General features: G+C 34.8%; 1 protein-coding gene across 2 annotated transcripts in view; it reads left to right on the top strand.

Moving 5' to 3' along the window:
- Window positions 1-21,233, top strand: part of LRP1B (LDL receptor related protein 1B) — a 1,892,531-nt gene that overhangs the window by 1,156,098 nt on the left and 715,200 nt on the right. For both annotated transcript variants that reach the window (XM_031008804.3, XM_055380092.2), the window contains exons 19-20: window positions 19,389-19,469; window positions 20,926-21,093. In XM_031008804.3, the coding sequence (XP_030864664.2) occupies window positions 19,389-19,469; window positions 20,926-21,093 (249 nt within the window). The remainder of the gene's footprint in view (window positions 1-19,388; window positions 19,470-20,925; window positions 21,094-21,233) is intronic.

The raw sequence follows: 21,233 nt of genomic DNA, 5'->3' as shown, positions 1-21,233 counted from the left end.
TTAGAGGCTGAGCACGGTGGCTCATGCCTGTAATGTTGCTGAGGCATTGGGAGACCAAAGCTGGCAGATCCCTTGAGCCCAGAAGTTTGAGGACAGCCTGGGCAACAAGGTGAAACCCTGTCTCTAAACAAAAATTAAAAATTAGCAGGGTGTGGTGGTATATGCCTGTAATCCCAGCTACTAGGGAGGGTGAGATGGGAGGATCACCTGAACCCAGGATGTCCAGGCTGCAGTGAGCCAGGAGTGTGCCATTACACTGCAGCTTGGGCAACAGAGCAAGACCCTCTCTCAAAAAAAAAAAAAAAAAAAAAAAAAAAAGATTAAAAAATTAAAAGAAAATCAGAAAACTTGGGTGATCCTGGGGCAGTTCCAAGATGGCCGAATAGGAACAGCTCCAGTCTGCAGCTCCCAGCATGAGCGATGCAGAAAACCGGTGATTTCTGCATTTCCAACTGAGGAACGTAGCTCCTCGCCAGCAACAGAACAAAGCTGGACGGAGAATGACTGACGAGTTGAGAGAAGAAGGCTTCAGATGATCAAACTCCTCCAAGCTAAAGGAGGAAGTTCAAACCCATCCCAAAGAAGCTAAAAACCTTGAAAAAAGATTAGACGAGTGGCTAACTAGAATAACCAGTGTAGAGAAGTCCTTAAATGACCTGATGGAGTTGAAAACCATGGCATGAGAACTATGTGACAAATGCACAAGTGTCAGTAGCCGATTCGATCAAGTGGAAGAAAGGGTATCAGTGATTGAAGATCAAATCAATGAAATGAAGTGAAAAGAGAAGTTTAGAGAAAAAAGAGTAAAAAGAAATGAACACAGCTTCCAAGAAATATGGGACTGTGTGAAAAGACCAAATCTATGTCTGACTTGTGTACCTGAAAGTGACAGGGAGAATGGAACCAGGCTGGAAAACACTCTGCAGGGTATCATCCAGGAGAACGTCCCCAACCTAGCAAGGCAGGCCAACATTCAAATTCACGAAATACAGAGAATGCCACAAAGATACTCCTTGAGAAGAGCAACTCCAAGACACATAATTGTCAGATTCATCAAAGTTGAAATGAAGGAAAAAATGTTAAGGGCAGCCAGAAAGAAAGGTCGGGTTACCCACAAAGGGAAGCCCATCAGACTAACAGCTGATCTCTGGGCAGAAACTCTACAAGCCAGAAGAGAGTGGGGACCAACATTCAACATTCTTAAAGAAAAGAATTTTCAACCCAGAATTTCATATCCAGCCAAACTAAGCTTCATAAGTGAAGGAGAAATAAAATCCTTTACAGACAAGCAAATGCTGAGAGATTTTGTCACCACCAGGCCTGCCCTAAAAGAGCTCCTGAAGGAAGCACTAAACATGGAAAGGAACAATCGGTACCAGCCACTGCAAAAACATGCCAAATTGTAAAGACCATCAAGGTTAGGAAGAAACTGCATCAAAGAACGAGCAAAATAACCAGCTAACATCATAATGAAAGGATCAGATTCACACATAACAATATTAACCTTAAATGTAAATGGGCTAAATGCTCCAATTAAAAGACACAGACTGTCAAATTGGATAAAGAGTAAAGACCCATCAGTGTGCTATATTCAAGAGACCCATCTCACGTGCAGTGACACACATAGGCTCAAAATAAAGGGACGGAGGAAGTTCTACCAAGCAAATGAAAAACAAAAAAAGGCAGGGGTTGCAATCCTAGTCTCTGATAAAAACAGACTTTAAACCAAGAAAGATCAAAAGAGACAAAGAAGGCCATTACATAATGGTAAAGGGATCAATTCAACAAGAAGAGCTAACTATCCTAAATATATATGCACCCAATACAGGAGCACCCAGATTCATAAAGCAAGTCCTTAGAGACCTAGAAAGAGACTTAGACTCTGACACAATAATAATGGGAGACTTTAACACCCCTCTGTCAACACTAGACAGATCAACGAGACAGAAAGTGAACAAGGATATCCAGGAATTGAACTCAGCTCTGCACCAAGTGGACCTAATAAACGTCTACAGAACTCTCCACCCCAAATCAACAGAATATACATTCTTCTCAGCACCACATAGCACTTATTCCAAAATTGACCACATAGTTGGAAGTAAAGCACTCCTCAGCAAATGTAAAAGAACAGAAATTATAACAAATTGTCTCTCAGACCACAGTGCAATCAAACTAGAACTCAGGATGAAGAAACTCACTCAAAACCCCTCAACTACATGGAAACTGAATAACCTGCTCCTGAATGACTTCTGGGTACATAATGAAATGAAGGCAGAAATAAAGATGTTCTTTGAAACCAACGAGAACAAAGACACAACATACCAGAATCTCTGGGACACATTGAAAGCAGTGTGTAAAGGGAAATTTATAGCACTACATGCCCACAAGAGAAAGCAGGAAAGATCTAAAATTGACACCCTAACATCACAATTGAAAGAACTAGAGAAGCAAGAGCAAACACATTCAAAAGCTAACAGAAGGCAAGAAATAACTAAGAGCAGAACTGAAGGAGATAGAGACACAAAAAACCCTTCAAAAAATCAGTGAATCCAGGAGCTGGTTTTTTTTTTTTTTAAAGGATCAACAAAATTGATAGACCGCTAGCAAGACTAATAAAGAAGAAAAGAGAGAAGAATCAAATAGACACAATAAAAAATAATAAAGTGGATATCACCACCGATCCCACAGAAATACAAACTACCATCAGAGAATACTACAAACACCTCTATGCAAATGAACTAGAAAATCTAGAAGAAATGGATAAATTTCTGGACACATACACCCTCTGAAGACTAAACTAGGAAGAAGTTGAATCCCTGAACAGACCAATAACAGGCTCTGAAGTTAAGGCAATAACTAACAGGCTACCAACCAAAAAAAGTCCAGAACCAGATGGATTCACAGCCGAATTCTACCAGAGGTACAAGGAGGAGCTGGTACCATTCTTTCTGAAACTAATCTAATCAATAGAAAAAGAGGGACTCCTCCCTAACTCATTTTATGAGGCCAGCATCATCCTGATACCAAAGCCTGGCAGAGACACAACAAAAAAAGAGAATTTTAGACCAATATCCCTGATGAACATCAATGCACAAATCCTCAATAAAATACTGGCAAACCAAATCCAGCAGCACATCAAAAAGCTTATCCACCATGATGAAGTGGGCTTCTTCCCTGGGATGCAAGGCTGGTTCAACATATGCAAATCAATAAACATAATCCAGCATATAAACAGAACCAAAGACAAAAAGCACATGATTATCTCAATAGATGCAGAAAAGGCCTTTGACAAAATTCAACAGCCCTTCATGCTAAAAATTCTCAATAAATTAGGTATTGATGGGACATATCTCAAAATAATAAGAGCTATTTATGAGAAACCCACAGCCAATATCATACTGAATGGACAAAAACTGGAAGCATTCCCTTTGAAAACTGGCACAAGATAGGGATGCCCTCTCTCACCATTCCTATTCAACATAGTGTTGGAAGTTCTGGCCAGGGCAATCAGGCAGGAGAAGGAAATAAAGGGTATTCATTTAGGAAAAGAGGAAGTCAAATTGTCCCTGTTTGCAGATGACATGATTGTATATGTAGAAAACCCTATCCTCTCAGTCCAAAATCTCCTTAAGCTGATAAGCAACTTCAGCAGAGTCTCAGTATACAAAATCAATGTGTAAAAATCACAAGCATTCCTTTACACCAATAACAGACCAACAGCCGAATCATGAGTGAACTCCCATTCACAATTGCTTCTAAGAGAATAAAATACCTAGGAATCCAACTTACAAGGGATGTGAAGGACCTCTTCAAGGAGAACTACAAACCACTGCTCAATGAAATAAAAGAGGACACAAACAAATGGAAGAACATTCCATGCTCATGGATAGGAAGAATCAATATTGTGAAAATGGCCATACTGCCCAAAGTAATTTATAGATTTAATGCCATCCCCATCAAGCTACCAATGACTTTCTTCACAGAATTGGAAAAAACTACTTTAAAGTTCCTATGGAACCAAAATAGAGCCTGCATTGCCAAGTCAATCCTAAGCCAAGAGAACAAAGTTGGAGGCATCACGCTACCTGACTTCAAACTATACTACAAGGCTACAGTAACCAAAACAGCATGGTACTGAGATATAGGCCAATGGAACAGAACAGAGCTCTCAAAAATAATACCACACATCTACAACCATCTGATCTTTGACAAACCTGCCGAAAACAAGAAATGGGGAAAGGATTCCCTATTTAATAAATGGTGCTGGGAAAACTGGCTAGCCATATATAGAAAGCTGAAAGTGGATCCCTTCCTTACACCTTATACAAAAATTAATTCAAGATGGATTAAAGACTTAAATGTTAGACCTAAAACCATAAAAACTCTAGAAGAAAACATAGGCAATACCATTCAGGACATAGGCATGGGCAAGGACTTCATGTCTAAAACACCAAAAGCAATGGCAACACAAGCCAAAATTGACAAATGGGATCTAATTAAACTCAAGAGCTTCTGCACAACAAAAAACTACTATCAGAGTGAATAGGCAACCTATAGAATGGGAGAAAATGTTTGCAATCTACTCATCTGACAAAGGGCTAATATCCAAAATCTACAAAGAACTCAAACAAAGTTACAAGAAAAAAAAACCCATCAAAAAGTGGGCGAAGGATATGAACAGACACTTCTCAAAGAAGACATTTATGCAGCCAACAGACACATGAAAAAATGCTGATGATCACTGGCCATCAGAGATATGCAAATCAAAACCATAACGAGATACCATCTCACACCAGTTAGAATGGCGATCATTAAAAAGTCAGGAAACAACAGGTGCTGGAGAGGATGTGGAGAAATAGGAACACTTTTACACTGTTGGTGGGACTGTAAACTAGTTCAACCATTGTGGAAGACAGTGTGGTGATTCCTCAAGGATCTAGAACTAGAAATACCATTTGACCCAGCTATCCCATTCCTGGGTATATACCCAAAGGATTATAAATCATGCTGCTATAAAGACACATGCACACATGTGTTTGTTATGGCACTATTCACAATAGCAAAGACTTGGAACCAAGCCAAATGTCCATCAATAATAGACTGGATTAAGAAAATGTGGCACATATACACCATAGAATACTATGCAGCCATAAAAAAGGATGAGTTCATGTCCTTTGTAGGGACATGGATGAAGCTGAAAACCATCATTCTCAGCAAACTATCACAAGGAAAAAAAACCAAACACCGCATGTTCTCACTTATAGGTGGGAATTGAACAGTGAGAACACTTGGACACAGGAAGGGGAACATCACACACCGGGGCCTGTTGTGGGTTGGGGGAGGGGGAGGGATAGCATTAGGAGATATACCTAATGTAAATGATGAGTTAATGGGTGCAGCACACCAACATGGCACATGTACGAAAATGTAACAAACCTGCACGTTGTGCACATGTACCCTACAACTTAAAGTATAATAAAAAAAAGAAAATTGATTTAGAAAATAGTGTACATAAAATTTTATATAACTATTATTTACATGTATAGATACTCTGAATCATGCTCACCAATATATCTATAATGCCGAATTTCCACTGACTTTGACTTTCTTCTTTTGGATTTTCTGTACTATTTTGCTCATCCTCCATGTGGAGGTATCGTTTTTAAAGTAGAAAAAAAAAAGGTATTTTAACCTTGAAAATTAAAATAACAAAAAGCAAAATCTTCTGTAGATCTGTGCATAGTTACAATGACAAAGCAGAACCACAAGAAATACTTAGGTATTTACAAAGACTATTTCTAAAGAGAGTCACATCCACAGGTCCTGGGGGTTAGAATTTAATGTACCTTTTTGATATCTAACAATTCAGCCCACTCCCCCAGGGGAACTTTAATATGCCCTATATTGCCAATTGAATTATAATGGAGGCTCAGGCATGGGTAATTTTTAAAACCTGTCCACGTGATTCTCATGTGCAACCCTATCCTGATGGTTATTGAGTCTCTGCCACTCCGTTGAACTTCTTTCAATATCTCTCTATTATATCCCTCTAAACCTCAGTTGCTTTTCTTTTCCTTCCCTCCCGAGTTGGAGTCTTGCTCTGTCACCCAGGCTGGAGTGCAATGGCGCAATCTCAGCTCACTGTGACTTCCACCTCCCAGGTTCAAGTGATTCTCCTGCCTCAGCCTCCCGAGTAACTGGAATTACAGGCATGCGCCACCACGCCTGGCTAATATTTGTATTTTTAATAGAGACGAGTTTTCACCTTATTGGCCAGACTGGTCTTGAACTCCTGACCTTATGGGATCTGCCCGCCTCAGCCTCCCAAAGTGCTGGGATTACAGGTGTGAGCCACCATGCCCAGACTGCTTTTGCTTTTCTAGTGTGTCTTTTTCAAGTAATTCAGCAGATTATTTCTGGTAGGAAGGAACTAACTGGAGCTGCCTCACCAGTTACTGGGCAATGATAATTTTAACTGTCTTTATGATGCTGACAGATATTTTGTTGTTTCAGTTTTTATCAAGAGTAAACATGAATTCTTTAGAGACTTCAGCAGCATTAATATCTCCATTGGTTAAAAAAATATAAAAATAAACATGTACATGCACACACACACATAAAAATCAGGGTCAAAGGAGATAATTATGTAAAAATCTAGGTCGTGGATGGCACATAGTGGTTTAACTGTAGATTTATGTTCTTTTCCTTTCTTCTTTCTTCTTCCTTCCAAATAATCTTCTTTTCTCAAGTGGGAATATGTGTATTTTTTTCAATTGAAATTATTTCAGAAAACAGCAACATTTCTGAAATCCTTTATTGGTTAATATTAAATTTATTATTTTGAAAGGTGTTCAATTGAAGTCCTATATTGATCCAGGAAACATTTCTATCATGCCAAGTTGGGGTTTTAAAAACAGAAGCTATATGCATCTTTGCCTAAGATGTAACCAATACATCAGTAAATAATTTCTGTCACTGTAACATTTTGTCATTGATATCAAAATATTTCATTACAGCATATGTAAGGTCTAAACCTACCTCTGTATTTCCCTGCAGCGTTTTTTTAAAGGGTCCAGTTTTCCTACAATGGTGGCTCCTCTACTTGGATGCAGAGTCTCAGACATGAGCTAAAATTTGCTGTGTAGCCATAGCAGCATTTTATCTCTCTTGTTCCTTTCAGTCATTGGCAATATGACCACATCTAACTACCAAAAAACAAAACGAAATGAAATAAATAACAAAACAAAAACAACTTTCCACTGCTGCACATCCCAGAAGCACAGCATTGTGTAGTTTGATATCCCGCACAGTAGAGAAGATGTCCATATTTGAATCACTGGTGGCTGCTCATTGCTTTGATGAAACCTTTCTAGAATTTGAGCAGGCCTGAGGTGAGTGAAATCAGGACCTTCTGTACCCTGCCAGGAAGGCAGTCGTGGTGTAACTTCTGTGAGTTGTCTGGAGCCAACCTCCTCTTCAGAGAAGAAGCTACAGAACACCGTAGCTTAAACACTATAGGGTTTAAAGTTTTAAAACACTATCAAACACTAAAAACTTCTAAAGTTTTAAAACACTATCGTGTTTTATTGATGTATTCTCTAAATATTTTTTACAATGTCATTTTCTTATGAGTCCACATTAGACCTGCTTTGGTGTTTTCAGCCACTGTGTTCTAGATACTGGGTCTCAGGGGAAAAAGGCAAAGTTTCTGCTCTAGAAGGTTGCATGGGGGTTAGTGGTTGTGGTGTGCAAAACCTCAATAAGGAGATGACAATTCTACGTGATGTGCTTATATGTGAATTTTCTGAAGATCCCTACATTCTTTTAAATGAATAATTTATATGTTTCCTCTGCTTTTGTATATGTGAATTCGTATACAGTAACACTGAATCCTTACAGGTTCTGAAATTCTAGGTTCAGTGCATACCCATTCTCTATTCAATTTCTATTGCTATTTTTAAAACTGATGTAGATACATTTAGCTAAAGAAAGTCGGATAATACATAGGTGCTTACAACAACGAAAAATAGTAGATAGTACAATAGTACAATAGTAGATAGTAATCATTCTACACCTTTTGTACGATTGCCAGTGGCAAGTATTTTTAACTCTTAGCCAAGTTTCCTGGTTATTACCTCTACTTGCATATAAAGTAGTATGTTTAAGTGCTATTTCTTGATTTCTTAAAATTATACTCCTCTCTTGACTTCCTCTTGACTAGGACATAATTTAAGTTATAAGTTTTAAAGTTTTAAAAGTTTTAAATTAAAAGTACAAGTAAAGAAATGTACTACACAGCTTTATAGAAAATAATATTATATTGTGATAACAATAATGTAAGCATGCTTACCTCATGGTATAATTAAGAGCTGTGACACTATATTGAGAAAATGGAAAAAAAATTGTGTGGAGTACCAAAAAATAGTCAAATTTCTAATTTTTAATAAAGACATTAGGAAGTGATATATAACAAAAATTATTTATGAAAATATTGCTTGTGCTTTAGTAACTATTTCTTTTTAAATATTTGTGTGTGGAAGAATATATGTCAATCATTTGTGTTTTCCTTATGTTCAAATAAAGGGTGATTTTGATTTTATTTAATTGCGGTAGGAGAAAAAGTCTGTGTGATATTCTTTCTTTGGAAGCTATTGCGACTGCTTTGTGACCTAGGAAATGATTGCTTTTATGGAATTCCTTTGTGAACACAAGAAAAATGTATATATTTTAAAATTTGATAGTGGTAAATTTCTTTTGACAAATAGAAGGATAGATTGATGGATTGATAGGTGATATTGATCAAGCCTATTAATTTTGTTGTTACTATCCTATGTATCCTTATGGATATTTTGCCTGCTTAAGGATAATGTAAAAACATAAGGTAGTTTTCCTGAAATGTATTTACTTGTTTATATGTAAATTGGCAAACATAAAATCTATCTCATATTGTTGGCATGAGGATTAAATAGAGAACACAAAACCGCCAAATACAGTGTTTGAGTAGTTAATTGTATTAACTACAACTTCTTTATTAGTTAGTAGTACTACCCTCTCCTTTGTTCTTTAATTCCGTTAATAGGTTAATATCAGGCTGACCTTATTCTGTAAGATCATTTAAAATATTGCTTTACATGTCATGTAATTTTACATTAAATAATTTACAATGATTTTCAATTCTGAATCTTGCTAGATGTTTTAAATAGATCTTTGAATATTGACCATAGTATCAGATGTGTATAATTTCATATGTAAATAATCATATATAGGAGTTCAATAAAATATTTGGACATCTTACTTTTAGAGGTGAGTGCTCACAAATAAGGACAAAGTACTTTTAACTATAAATGTACACTGGTTAACGTGTGAGCTATCAGGCATGACTAAGTTTAGTAATACTGCCTTACCCCTGCATTTAACCCTGATAATTCTCGTAGGTCCCCTTTCATTGAGTGCATGCTTCTTTTTTTAACGTTCTTTCTATTTAGTGATTTTTGTGTTTTCTGTGTCAGGAAACATTTTTAAAATGTGCTAGTTTTAGTGACATCTAACACTTCACACTTAATGACACTGTGATTTCTCATTTGCAATCAGGATCTGGCAGTGTGAAGCTCACTGATAATTTGATTTCTTGGGAAATTTTATGTTGTTTTTTACATGTTGGGAGAAAGATCTATAACTAGAATAAGTAAGAGTGAATTCTTAGAAACCATTTATAATCGTATCTTGATCCAGTATTGATGTAATAACCAAATCTGTCTATTTTGGGTATTATCAAAGTTAAGTCTGATCCATTTGAAGTGTCATTTGCTTCTCTTTCCCTGAGTGCTTTGCTTTCCTTTTATGAAAAATAAAAGGCAATTGCCTGGGTAGCCTGAGCAGAGTCAAGATATCAGAATTATAAATGGACATCAACCACAGAGCTAGGAACAAGGAATCTCAAGGTGTATTATTTTCAGTGGAAACTCAATGTGTATAAGCAAATTGATAAAAAATTACTCATTTTAATAATATGCTACTTTTAAAAGTAGCAAAAATGAAACTGAAAGAAAAGTATCCCAGGCAACCTCACTACTACTTCAGGGCCCTGAAGTGTCTATTCCTTGTGCTTATATATTGCTATAGTGAATAATTGCAGTGTATGAATTTGAATGAGAGAAAAACAATGAAATGCCACATAACATAATGATGCATTTTTGAAATTTCTGTAGTTTTAAAAGGGTGTCACTATGAAATATAATTTGTCTTACTCCTTTTCTCTTGGAAGTTGTAGTGTTGTAGGCACACCAAAAAGAAAAAGGCTGAAATTTCCTGAAATAAAGTCTTAAAATATATAACCAAATTAATTTACTTGAGATACTTCACATGTATTTTGAGTTTTAATATAAATTATAGATAAATTAATCATTGTTGATTTTATCTGTCACATGCTATTTGGCATTTCTAAGTTATCAAATTTATTATTTTCTTAATTATTTCTTGGGATAAAAAATCTAAATTCATTGTTTAATTATTAACTTTAGGACTAAATTAAACCTACATTCATTTTAGTAGTAATTATTTTAATTGCCAGGGAGAATTATCATTGTTAGATATGAGTTTATTCTTTGACTTGGAAGATTTTTCTGTTGTGCTAAAATGTATTAAAAAAACAGAAAATGCAACTTGAATCTCCTATTCAGTTTTTCAGTCAACTAGTTTCTTCCTATCAATATTTATGTATATATGTTCAACATTTTCCCTCTTAAAAAAAGATTACCACCAATATAACTCTCTTTTAATCCTGTATCTCTCGTTAAGGATCACATTAATTCTTACATTCTTCACATTCAGATTTCCTGGAAAAGTTGCATAAAACTTTGTGTATCCATCTTCCACTCAGTCTACTAATACTGGAAATTTATTTTCCCCTTAAACCATTCCACCAAAACTGTCTTTGACAAGCTCAATAGACTTACAAAAAAAAAAAAAAAATCTGAGCAGCACACTTCAAGTTTGTATCTAACTTATCTGAGCAGCGCTGAACACTGCTGTCCTTCTCCTTCAAACACTTCTCTTGCCTTCAGTGACTGATATTTCTTGATTTCCCTCTTACATTTTTCTGGTTCCTCTGTCTCTACCTAACCCTTATATGTACGTTCACTGTTTTCTTTGAGAGTGTGGGTAAATTATTTTCTAAAATGTTCTCACTTCTTTTTATTTTTTCAGTGGGGGTGGTGGGTAAATTTCTCACTCCAGGTTTAACATTTAAAATTGTTGCAGGTTAATTCAGGTTTTATACATGTGTTCTTGCAATTCTGATGTTTCACTACAGTGTTTATGTGAATTTATTTTTACTTATTTCAAAATAGATTTTGCTTCCTGAATCTAAAGTCATGTCTCCTTAAATTCTGGGACATTTTAAGAAATTGTCTTCTTAAATATTGCTTGCTATCCTAATTTTCTCTGCTTCCTGTTTTAACAACTATTAGTTTGTTAGATTCTGTCCTTCATGATTTCTCTTTTATATTATTCTTAAACTCTGAGCTGCAACTATGGTGATTTATTCAGATCTTCCAGTTTAGTAATTCTCTCTTCAAGTGTACTAATTTGTAATTTAACTTATTCATGCGGTTTGTAATTCCAAAAGTACAGTTTTCATTTCTGAATGTCCTATTTGGTTGCTTTTCAAATCTGCCTATTTTTTCTGTGTGTCTTTTTACATGGTTTTTATTTTTGTCCTTACCTTTTAAATACATTTTGACTTAACCTATTTTATAGTGCCTATCAGATTTCAATCTATAGCCTCTACAGATAGATTTTTAAAAAATATCTAAAGATATTCTGGATCTAATCCTGTTGTTTGTTAGGTCTGCTGAATTTTACTCACCAGATTTTAATTATTTTATAATTATTATTATTATTATTGGTAAGTTTAATTTTTTTTTGTCCCATGTGGAAATTTTAGGAAGACTTTCTTGGGTGATGTCTTTCCTGAGCACCCTGTCACTGTTCTGAAATATTATTACATGGCCTGGATTAATTTTTATTTGAATTTTTCAACTTAAGATTTCTGAATTAGAGAAAGTAGAACTCGCGACTGATTATTGCCTTATGATCATCTATTTTCAAGGGGACTTTTTTCCCCTCTCACAGTCTAGGCTGAGATATCTCTTTCTACTAGGAGGAGATATTATCTAACTCACCCTTGTACTTAGAGTTTAGACTTTGAAGGTCCTAGCTTACGTTGGCATCTTTTGTAGAACTAGAGAATTATCTCCTGTCCCAGGTTGACATTAAAACCCAGGCATCTAGATAGATTACAGAACCAGCTTTCTTTTACTGCCTTTGGAGGCAAAACTACACATGCATGCACAGGCAACGTTTTTATATATCATTCACTCACAATTCTAGTTTTTTAGGACCCCTTTTATTTCTGGACTCTGAAAATTTATATTCTTTGTATACATTTACCCATATATTAAAATATTTGGTTGTTATTTTACCTAACATTCCTGATTGTCTGCCATATTGTCAGAACTATTCAATATTTTTTCCTCGCACTTCTTTTAGTCTCATTGTCTATGTACTTCCTAGGTGTTCTCTTTGACTTTCTAATACTTTGTCATTTAAATAGTGATCATTTCCAACTCTGTCTTGCAAGCGTATTTCACTACTTCTATCTTATACCTTATTGCAACCATTCTAAAATTCTTTCATTTTCTCAAACATTTTATATACCCTCACTTCCGGGCCGTCATGAATCTGTCTCTTTCTTTGGAACATTGTAGAAGCACTCCTTCTCCTCTTGTTCATGTGCCTTAATTCAAGCATATTATTCATATCAGTTTTATATCCCCTTCTCTGGGAAGCAATACATAAATAGCCAAGATTAGTTTGGCTACTTCTGCTGTGTACTGTAATAACACATTACATTGCCTATAAAATAACATCTATCAGATATTTATTAAAATCACTTAATTGTATTCCAAATGTCTTCCCTAGTAGATTGTAAGCACTCTGAAAAATGAGAATACTCAATATTGTATTCCTAGTGCCTAGCACTCTTTCATTCACTCATTCATTCATTCACTCTGGGTGATATATTTCTAAGGCCTAGAACTCTATCTGATATAAAATTCTTAGTTAAATATCTTGAACCAATAAAATATTAGTGATATTTTCTTCCATTTTGCAAATCACAGACCTCTGTTCAGAGATGGTAGGTAACTACCCAATATCACACATTAATTGGCGATACAGTCAGGATTTGAACCCACATTTACCTGCCTGCAAAGCCTTTTTTTTTGTATGTGGCATTATACTTGGTATATAAAATGAGATTGTTATGTGACAGCAAGGAAAGAGTGGCAAAACGATGACAATTTGTGGTACACTACTCTCATGTCATTTTCTCCAAAATGCATTTACTCTATTGGATCATTTGAAGTCTGTCCTATATAAGTACCAATTCTTGGGAGCCACAGCTAGTGTCAATATCTAGAAATGTAATGTATTTTCTCAGTGAATCTAGTGAATGTGTAATCTTTAAAAGCACCACTTTTCATAACAATATTATGTACCATAGGGTAGGTAAAAATTAGAATTGGAGTTTAAATGTTAGATGTAAACTACAGAATGAAGAATTAAATGTTTAATTCCTTCCCAAATCTTTCTAAGCTATAAATACTCTTTTAAAAGTATTAGTATAATCAGCATGGTATGGTGAAAAAAATAATGTATTTTGGCATTGATCAGAGTGTTGTATTCAAACTTTACTGCCACTTGCTATTTATGTGATATGTCCTTAGGCAGGATATACTGTTTTCTTCTGCAAATTGGTGTTAGTGTTATCAATTGCAGGGATATTGTCAAGAGTATTGGTGTATTGGTAATGTATCTACAGCTAGCCTAGTATCATATATTCAATAAATAATAGGTAATGTGATTATTATTGTCTTTTTCAGGTGAAGATAATACTTTCCTAACCCTGGACTCATACAATATTCTTATCTTGTCATTAATTTTAACTTGAATCTTCTATGCAATTTCCACATACATAATTTTGAAGGTTAAATTTATCTATATAGCTCATGTGTTACATGATCTCAAACACACCTATGGCATAGGTTTTGAGACTTTATTAACAAATTACTTAAAAATATTATTTTGGGGGGCAAGGAGGAGGAATAAGGAAAATTCCTAGGTCAGAGACAGGAAAGAAGCCTGAATTAGATTTGAAATCTACCTTCCTGGGAGACATTCCTCTAAGCTTTGTATACTGGATAAATATAAGTACCATACCAATCATGATTACCCTTGAGAGAAAGACAATTGTAGCCATTTATGTAATAGCTTACATATAACCTGACAATAAATTTTAAGTGAAACATGTAATAGGTAAATTGAGCATACTACCTGTAATAATAGAAGATTTTTAACAGTCCATTAATCCATATTAAATATTCTATGAGGTTTAAGTAACTACCAAGATAAAATATAGTTTTCTTTTCCTTTCTATAATTGTAACTTGATGACACGTAAGCCATTTTTGTTCATAATTTTTCTCTTTTTCAGAGTTAATCAGGTAATTCTTGCAAGTGTCCTGCAATTTGTATCCAAAGTCAAAGAATTTTTATGCAAAGTCAAGAAATAAAAAATTGTGTGTAATATTTAAATCTTTGTCAAATATAAGAATTCATAATGACATTTTAACAGAGCAGGTATCCAGAAATAAACCCATATATTCAGATGCTATTTTCAACTTTTAAATTAACACTAATATGAAAGAACAGGAAAAATGTTAAATTTATTTTAAGAAGTTTTTAAAACACAATAATCAATTATGGTAATTTATTATAATTCTTTGATAACCCCGGGAGTTATTCAAGTGGTGAATCCTACTTTTTGCTACATTAAATGCTTTCAGGGTATTATGCATTTCTAGATGATATCTCTTCTGACTTCTTGATCTCTAGGACTTATAGGACCCAAGAGATAAGATTATAAACCAGAAGTCTGAAACCAGAGAAGCTGAGTGATTTACTCAGTCATAGTACTTTGAGAATGAAACAGAAATGAAACATTAATAACTTTCCTCCTGTACATGTCTCTTTAAATAATTACTCTCTTCAGTGATTTCCCTTCAGCCTTATTCTAGTTCCCAATGTTTTTCTCTACAGTAATTTTTCTCCATAAGCTAAGTTGGACTATAAGGTTAACAACAAGAAACATGATGTAACTATCGTTAAAAAATTAATCACATATGATATATAATTGTTTAAGCACACGTTTACATTATATGTGTTTATGTTTTACTCAGTGTGGGCAGAAAGTTAATGTCTCATTTTCTTAGAGGTTGAATGTACTGAATATTAGATTTTTAAATTTAGTTTGATAATTTTTTTATATATTCAGAGCTAATTTCCACTTTATTTTTTGACTGTTTTTTAGTGTTAAAATCTAACAGTTGGAAATAATTTTAAAATTTACATGGAAAATTTCCCAACCGATGAAGTATCATCAGTTTCAAAAGTTTTCAGATGCTTAGGATGATTTATTTTTTTCTTATCAAAACTTAGAATATTGATTAATATGCTCCTAAGTTTATAGAAGAGAGATAAAATTTAAATTAGCTTATTATAGAGTCAAAAATATGTAATGTTATTTTTAAAGATTAGATCTCATCATATCTGAGTCCCCATTTTATTGTTTACTCATTTGAACCAAAACTTGAGTTGATTCTCTGTTTAAATGCCCTGATTCTTGTCTACAGTACATCTTCTACACTGCAGTACATCCACTAAACAGTTATTATCTATCTAAGGACAAAAGCGTATTTTGGACAACTTTCGTGTTGATTCTTCAAACATAAACATAAGTTCTCACTCTCTCGTTAGGTAATAAAAGCAACTTCCTTAGAAGTATTGATTAAATTATGCCTTTAGGCATTTTCACTTTTCTTTCTAGTACTTCCCCTTACATGACAGAATATTTGTTGGGTTTCTGCAGGAGAGGTTTTGATATGTCTTTGCCTCCTTTCTACCTCTTTTTTTTTTTTTTCTGCATCACATTTAGGCTTCATGACATTGTCTGCTTTTTAAAAAGTTAAATTTATCTTAAAATTCATGTCTTAAGATGTGACTTTGGTAATCATGAAACTTAATACAAATTTGTTAAGTTTTACAATAATTTTCATTCAAATGTCAATACCTTAGATGAATGTACTTAGATGTAAACTTGCACAAGTAAATTGCTTTTTAAAAAGTAAAGAAACAGGTAATCAAGAAAGCCAAATCCATCAGATCTGGTATGAAGCCACCCCTTTCTCTTTATGTTATTTGTGAAGTAATATCAAATTACTTCATCACTGGACAAGTTACCAGTATAAAAGATGGTTACCATCTGAAGACCATTCATTGGCTGTCTCTGCCAGTGTCCTTGGCTGACTCTCTTTTCCCAGCTCTGCTACATATTAGAGAGAGTCCTTGCATGACCAAAGTTGATTTGTTGTTTTACCACTTTAAGAATGGAGGTGAATATTCTAGTCTCTAATTCTAATTTCAGGCATTACTTTTAGGATAACACACAAAATAAGTCTTTACACTGCCAGGCAAAATTAATTTGCTCCTCTTTTACTATTAATTCCAACTACTTGTGATTTGCCAAGAACCATACTAATATAAACTTTTAACTTAAAAATATCATAACTTTTAAGGTAAAAATGCAAACCATTCTAGAGGAGTTACAGTAATTTCACCTGAAATTCTCAATTCCTAAAGATACTATCACCAATGTACTTCATTGGTTAATGTACTAAGAAAATACTTAGTAATCTAATTTTGTACAGAACTAACTACCTGGAGTACTATGTGAAGTCCTCAACTCTTAGGAGGAAATTATCAGGAATAGACCTTGTCACAGAGATGATTAAGTGAATGTTGGTACAATCTGCCGTATAAAAATAAATAAAAAGTTGATAGTGTTATATCATTTAGAAATAAGATTTTTAAAAAACCGTAAATGATGGGAATTTCCAACACTGTTCATTTAAATGCCCTGACTCTTGTCTACAGTACATTTTCTACACTGCAGTACATCCACTAAACAGTTATTATCTATCTAAGGACAAAAGCATATTTCGGACAATGTTCGTGCTGATTCTTGAAACATAAATGTGAGTTCTCACTATCTTGTTAGGCAACAAAGAGAAGAAACTTATGAAGGAGTGGCTGACATGGACAAAATCTTGTTAACTGAATCCTAAAATAGTGCAAATATTTAGAGACACATTTCTGATAAACACAAGAAAGTACTCCTTTGCAAAATGAAACAATGTATGAGAAATGTTTAAACCTTATGCTGAATATATGCTAACAATATGAGGAGATTAAAATAACGGTTTAGGTATATTCATGGATGATAAGGGAAAGTGAGATAGGAAATTGGTAATAGAGTGTAGTAGAAAGAATGCTGGATGGGGAGCTTCATGAAATGAATTCTAAGACCTGTTTTTCCTTAAGAAGATACATGTATCATTAGACGAGTCTAATTTCTCTCAGTTTCAGTTGCCTTATAGCTAAAATGATTGGACATAATTAGTCCATTTTTTAAGCAGAGAAATATATTTTTGTTATTCATATATTTTTCTCCAAAATAAAATAGTGCTCAAAACTACAAAATTGAAATGACTGATTAATTGATGAGTAACATGTGAATAGATTTGGCTGAAGAAGTTTGAATAGCCAAAGTCAAGCCTGTTCAGCCATCAGTTGTTCTTGGTAGCCCTGAGACAATGCAGAGAATACAATTTGAAAATATTTACAAATATTTTACAAATATTCTCTGCATTGTCTTCCCTCATATATATTCTATGATTCTGTGTCAGTTGTCTTAAATGGAAAAACAAATATTAGTCACAAAATGTCATTGGCTTCTGCTGTCACAAGAACAATTAAAGAATATGGGCCAGGCGCAATGGCTCACGCCTGTAATCCCAGCACTTTGAGAGACCGAGGCATGTGGATCACAAGGTCAGGAGATCGAAACCATCCTGGCTAACATGGTGAAACACCATCTCTATTAAAAATACAAAAAATTAGCCTGCATGGTGGTGCACACCTATAGTACCAGCTACTTGGAAAGCTGAGGCAGGAGAATCGCTTGAACCCAGGAGGCAGAGGTTTCAGTTAGTCCGGATCTCGCCACTGCACTCCAGCCTGAGCCACAGAGTGAGACTCCATATCAAAAACAAACAGACAAACAAACAAAAAAATATGGACCATAGGTCTATTTCAGTATATCAGTTTTTTCTATCTTTATGTAATTAAACTGATAGTTTCTTATTTCTTATTTTTCTTCTTTAAATATCTTTTAAATGAGCTCTTGTGTGTGAAGATTTGTAATGCTATTCATATTCTCCTGAGCTTAAAGTTCTGATATTGAGCAACTTAAATAAACTCTAGGTGAATAACTTTCACCATGTATGAATTAGAGAAAATAAGAAAATAAAACTTTCTCCTGGGACATATTAGTAAGCAATTCTAAATTCCTTGGATAAAGTGTTCAGCAATTATATTTTTCTCTGACTACTGTTACCCCCCTTTTTTGGCTATTCACCTTGGTTATCAGATTTTATTATGACAGTGTTGTCTTTTAGATTTATTGATATTCAAATTGGCTAATTATCTCTTTTTCAAACTCTTTTTCTATGCTAATTCTATGCCTTTCTGTTATAATTATCTAAAGGTTAGTAAGGAGGTCTCTTGATTTAATTATGTAAAATTCATCTTGAAATCTAATTCTTTGCTTTTTTTTTCAGTTTTTTGTGGTTTTTTTTGTTGTTTTTTTCTTTTTCGTAGACTAAGATTTCATACTTTTCTTTGTAACTAGGTGATACTGGCTTACCTAAATGATTTTATTGTGTTTATTTTTTTTTAACTTTCACCATATAATGTTAACATCTTTCAGAGGCAGAGTGAGATCTGACTTTTCATCTTTGGCTCTCTGTATTCAGAAAAGGCCTTCCACTATTAAAGCATAAACACATTACTTTGCAGCTCCAGAGTGTACAGCTCCAATAGCTGTTATCCACTGAGTGAATGTTGAGTCCCTTGGTGCATGGAGTTGACATCTATTCATTTTTCTAGCAATATAATGAATCCAAATGATCCTTCATAAAATAATTCTCCTAGGCTTTCAGTCACTGGAAAGCACTCATTTAAAGTATATTAAAAGTATGCGTGTCCTATGTCCTCAAGAAGTTATAGTCACTGTATTTGTTTATCTGCCATTTCCTCTGTGCCTTTGTAGAGAACAGGGAAGGAGTTCTGATCACATTATCAGGTGATACGAATTATGTCATGCACAGTCAATAACATGTTACCTTTTGGACATTTTTGTATCTTTCACAGAATTCCCAACTTGTGAGCCACTAACACAATTCGTATGCAAAAGTGGAAGATGCATTAGCAGCAAATGGCACTGCGACTCTGGCAAGTACCAAATGCTCACTGTATAGCACTAATTTGATCGGGGGCTTGGCGGTCTGGACTGCCTGGCTTTCTTCAGAGGTACTTTGCAGGGGAATCTTGCAGAGCCAAGAAAAACGGCTAAGACAAGTGGTGAGCGGGCAGCTAGCACATCAGTGGGAATTAGCATTAAAGATAAGGGAACTCAATATTTGCCCCATGGGTCTGTGATAGAGATTTGTTTTCAAATGTTATGTTGGACATAGTCTAATTCTACAAACATGTAGTAAAGTGGACAATTGAGAAAATAACCTGGACATCTCGGGTTCCATAAAACATGCGTGTAACCTCAGGAGGAGAAGCTTATACATTGTTATGAAATTACCCAGATAGTCTCAACTCTGTCAGTTTCCTCTTATGTTCAAATGGTATTTTTTTCTCATATTCAATTGTATTACTATGCTAAATTATGCCAAATACAGGTAAATGAATTATATAGGAATCAATGCATTCCCAGCCATTTATTTTAATTTGATCTAATTTTACTTCACAGCTCTCTCCCCTCCCTCCCGAAATGGTTGTTAATAAAGAATATAAATCATTTCTAATGATACTGTGCAACAGTTTCCAAGTACAAATATATACAGAGGAGCCAAGGAGGAGGGGTAAAGAGTGGGTTCTCATGTTGGAGAATGGGGAAAAAGGGAGCATATTGAAGATAGAATTATAAACTATGGGGCATGAGAACTATCGGTTTAAGTAATAATCTTCCACAATAATTATATTATTGGTTGTATCATTTCATGAAATTCCTACAGTCACCATTGCCTCCTTGTTTCGTGGTGCATAGATGAATTCAGTCAGTGGTTAGTTTTTTCTGTGTGGAATAGAAATTAAGCTTCAAAATCCAAAGTCAAGGATTTTTTTCTCTCAGTTTAGCAGTTGATATTAAATCAAAGGAGAAGCAATATGAAGATGAAAATAATTCTTCCACTGTTTATCAGCAATGTTGTTCCACTGATTCAATTATCATTCATTTTTCAAAAAAAAAAAACAACTTTATATAGGAAATAAATAAATAAATAAAAGGGCCGGGCACAGTGGCTCACGTCTATAACCCCAGTATTTTGGGAGGCCGAGGAGGGTGGATTGCTTGAGGCCAAGAGTTTGATACCAGCCTGGCAACACATGGCGAAACCCCGTCTTTACTAAAGAAATACAAAACAAATTAGCTGGGTGTGGTGACATATGTCTGTGGTCCCACTTACTTGGGAGGCTGGAGCGGGAGTATCATTTGAGCCCCAGGAGGTGAAAGTTGCAGTGAGCCGAGATCGCGCCACTGCACTACAGGTTGGGTGACAGAGCAAGACTCTGTCTCAAAAAACAACAACAACAACAACAAAAAACAGTTAGATATTTCATAAGAAAAATTTTCTTCATGGTTCAGATTTCACTGCCTCATGTTGATGTTTCTTTCCAGATGACGACTGTGGGGACGGGAGTGATGAGGTGGGCTGTGTTCACTCTTGCTTTGACAATCAGTTCAGATGTTCCAGTGGCAGATGCATCCCAGGCCACTGGGCCTGTGATGGTGACAATGACTGTGGGGACTTCAGTGATGAAGCCCAGATCAATTGTACTAAAGAAGGTTAGTAATTTTATAAATTAATGAAATCTCATTTTAAAAGTTGATGCATAATAATACTTAGGGTATTACAGAGAGAATATTGTATAACAAAGAAATTGCTTATTAGGCAAAAATATACATGTGGAACTGTGTAAAATCAT

Source organism: Gorilla gorilla, chromosome 11, assembly GCF_029281585.2.
Source record: "Gorilla gorilla gorilla isolate KB3781 chromosome 11, NHGRI_mGorGor1-v2.1_pri, whole genome shotgun sequence".
Lineage (NCBI taxonomy): Eukaryota > Metazoa > Chordata > Mammalia > Primates > Hominidae > Gorilla > Gorilla gorilla.
Note: the sequence above shows the minus strand (reverse complement) of the source record. Positions and strands in the feature narration are given on the sequence as shown.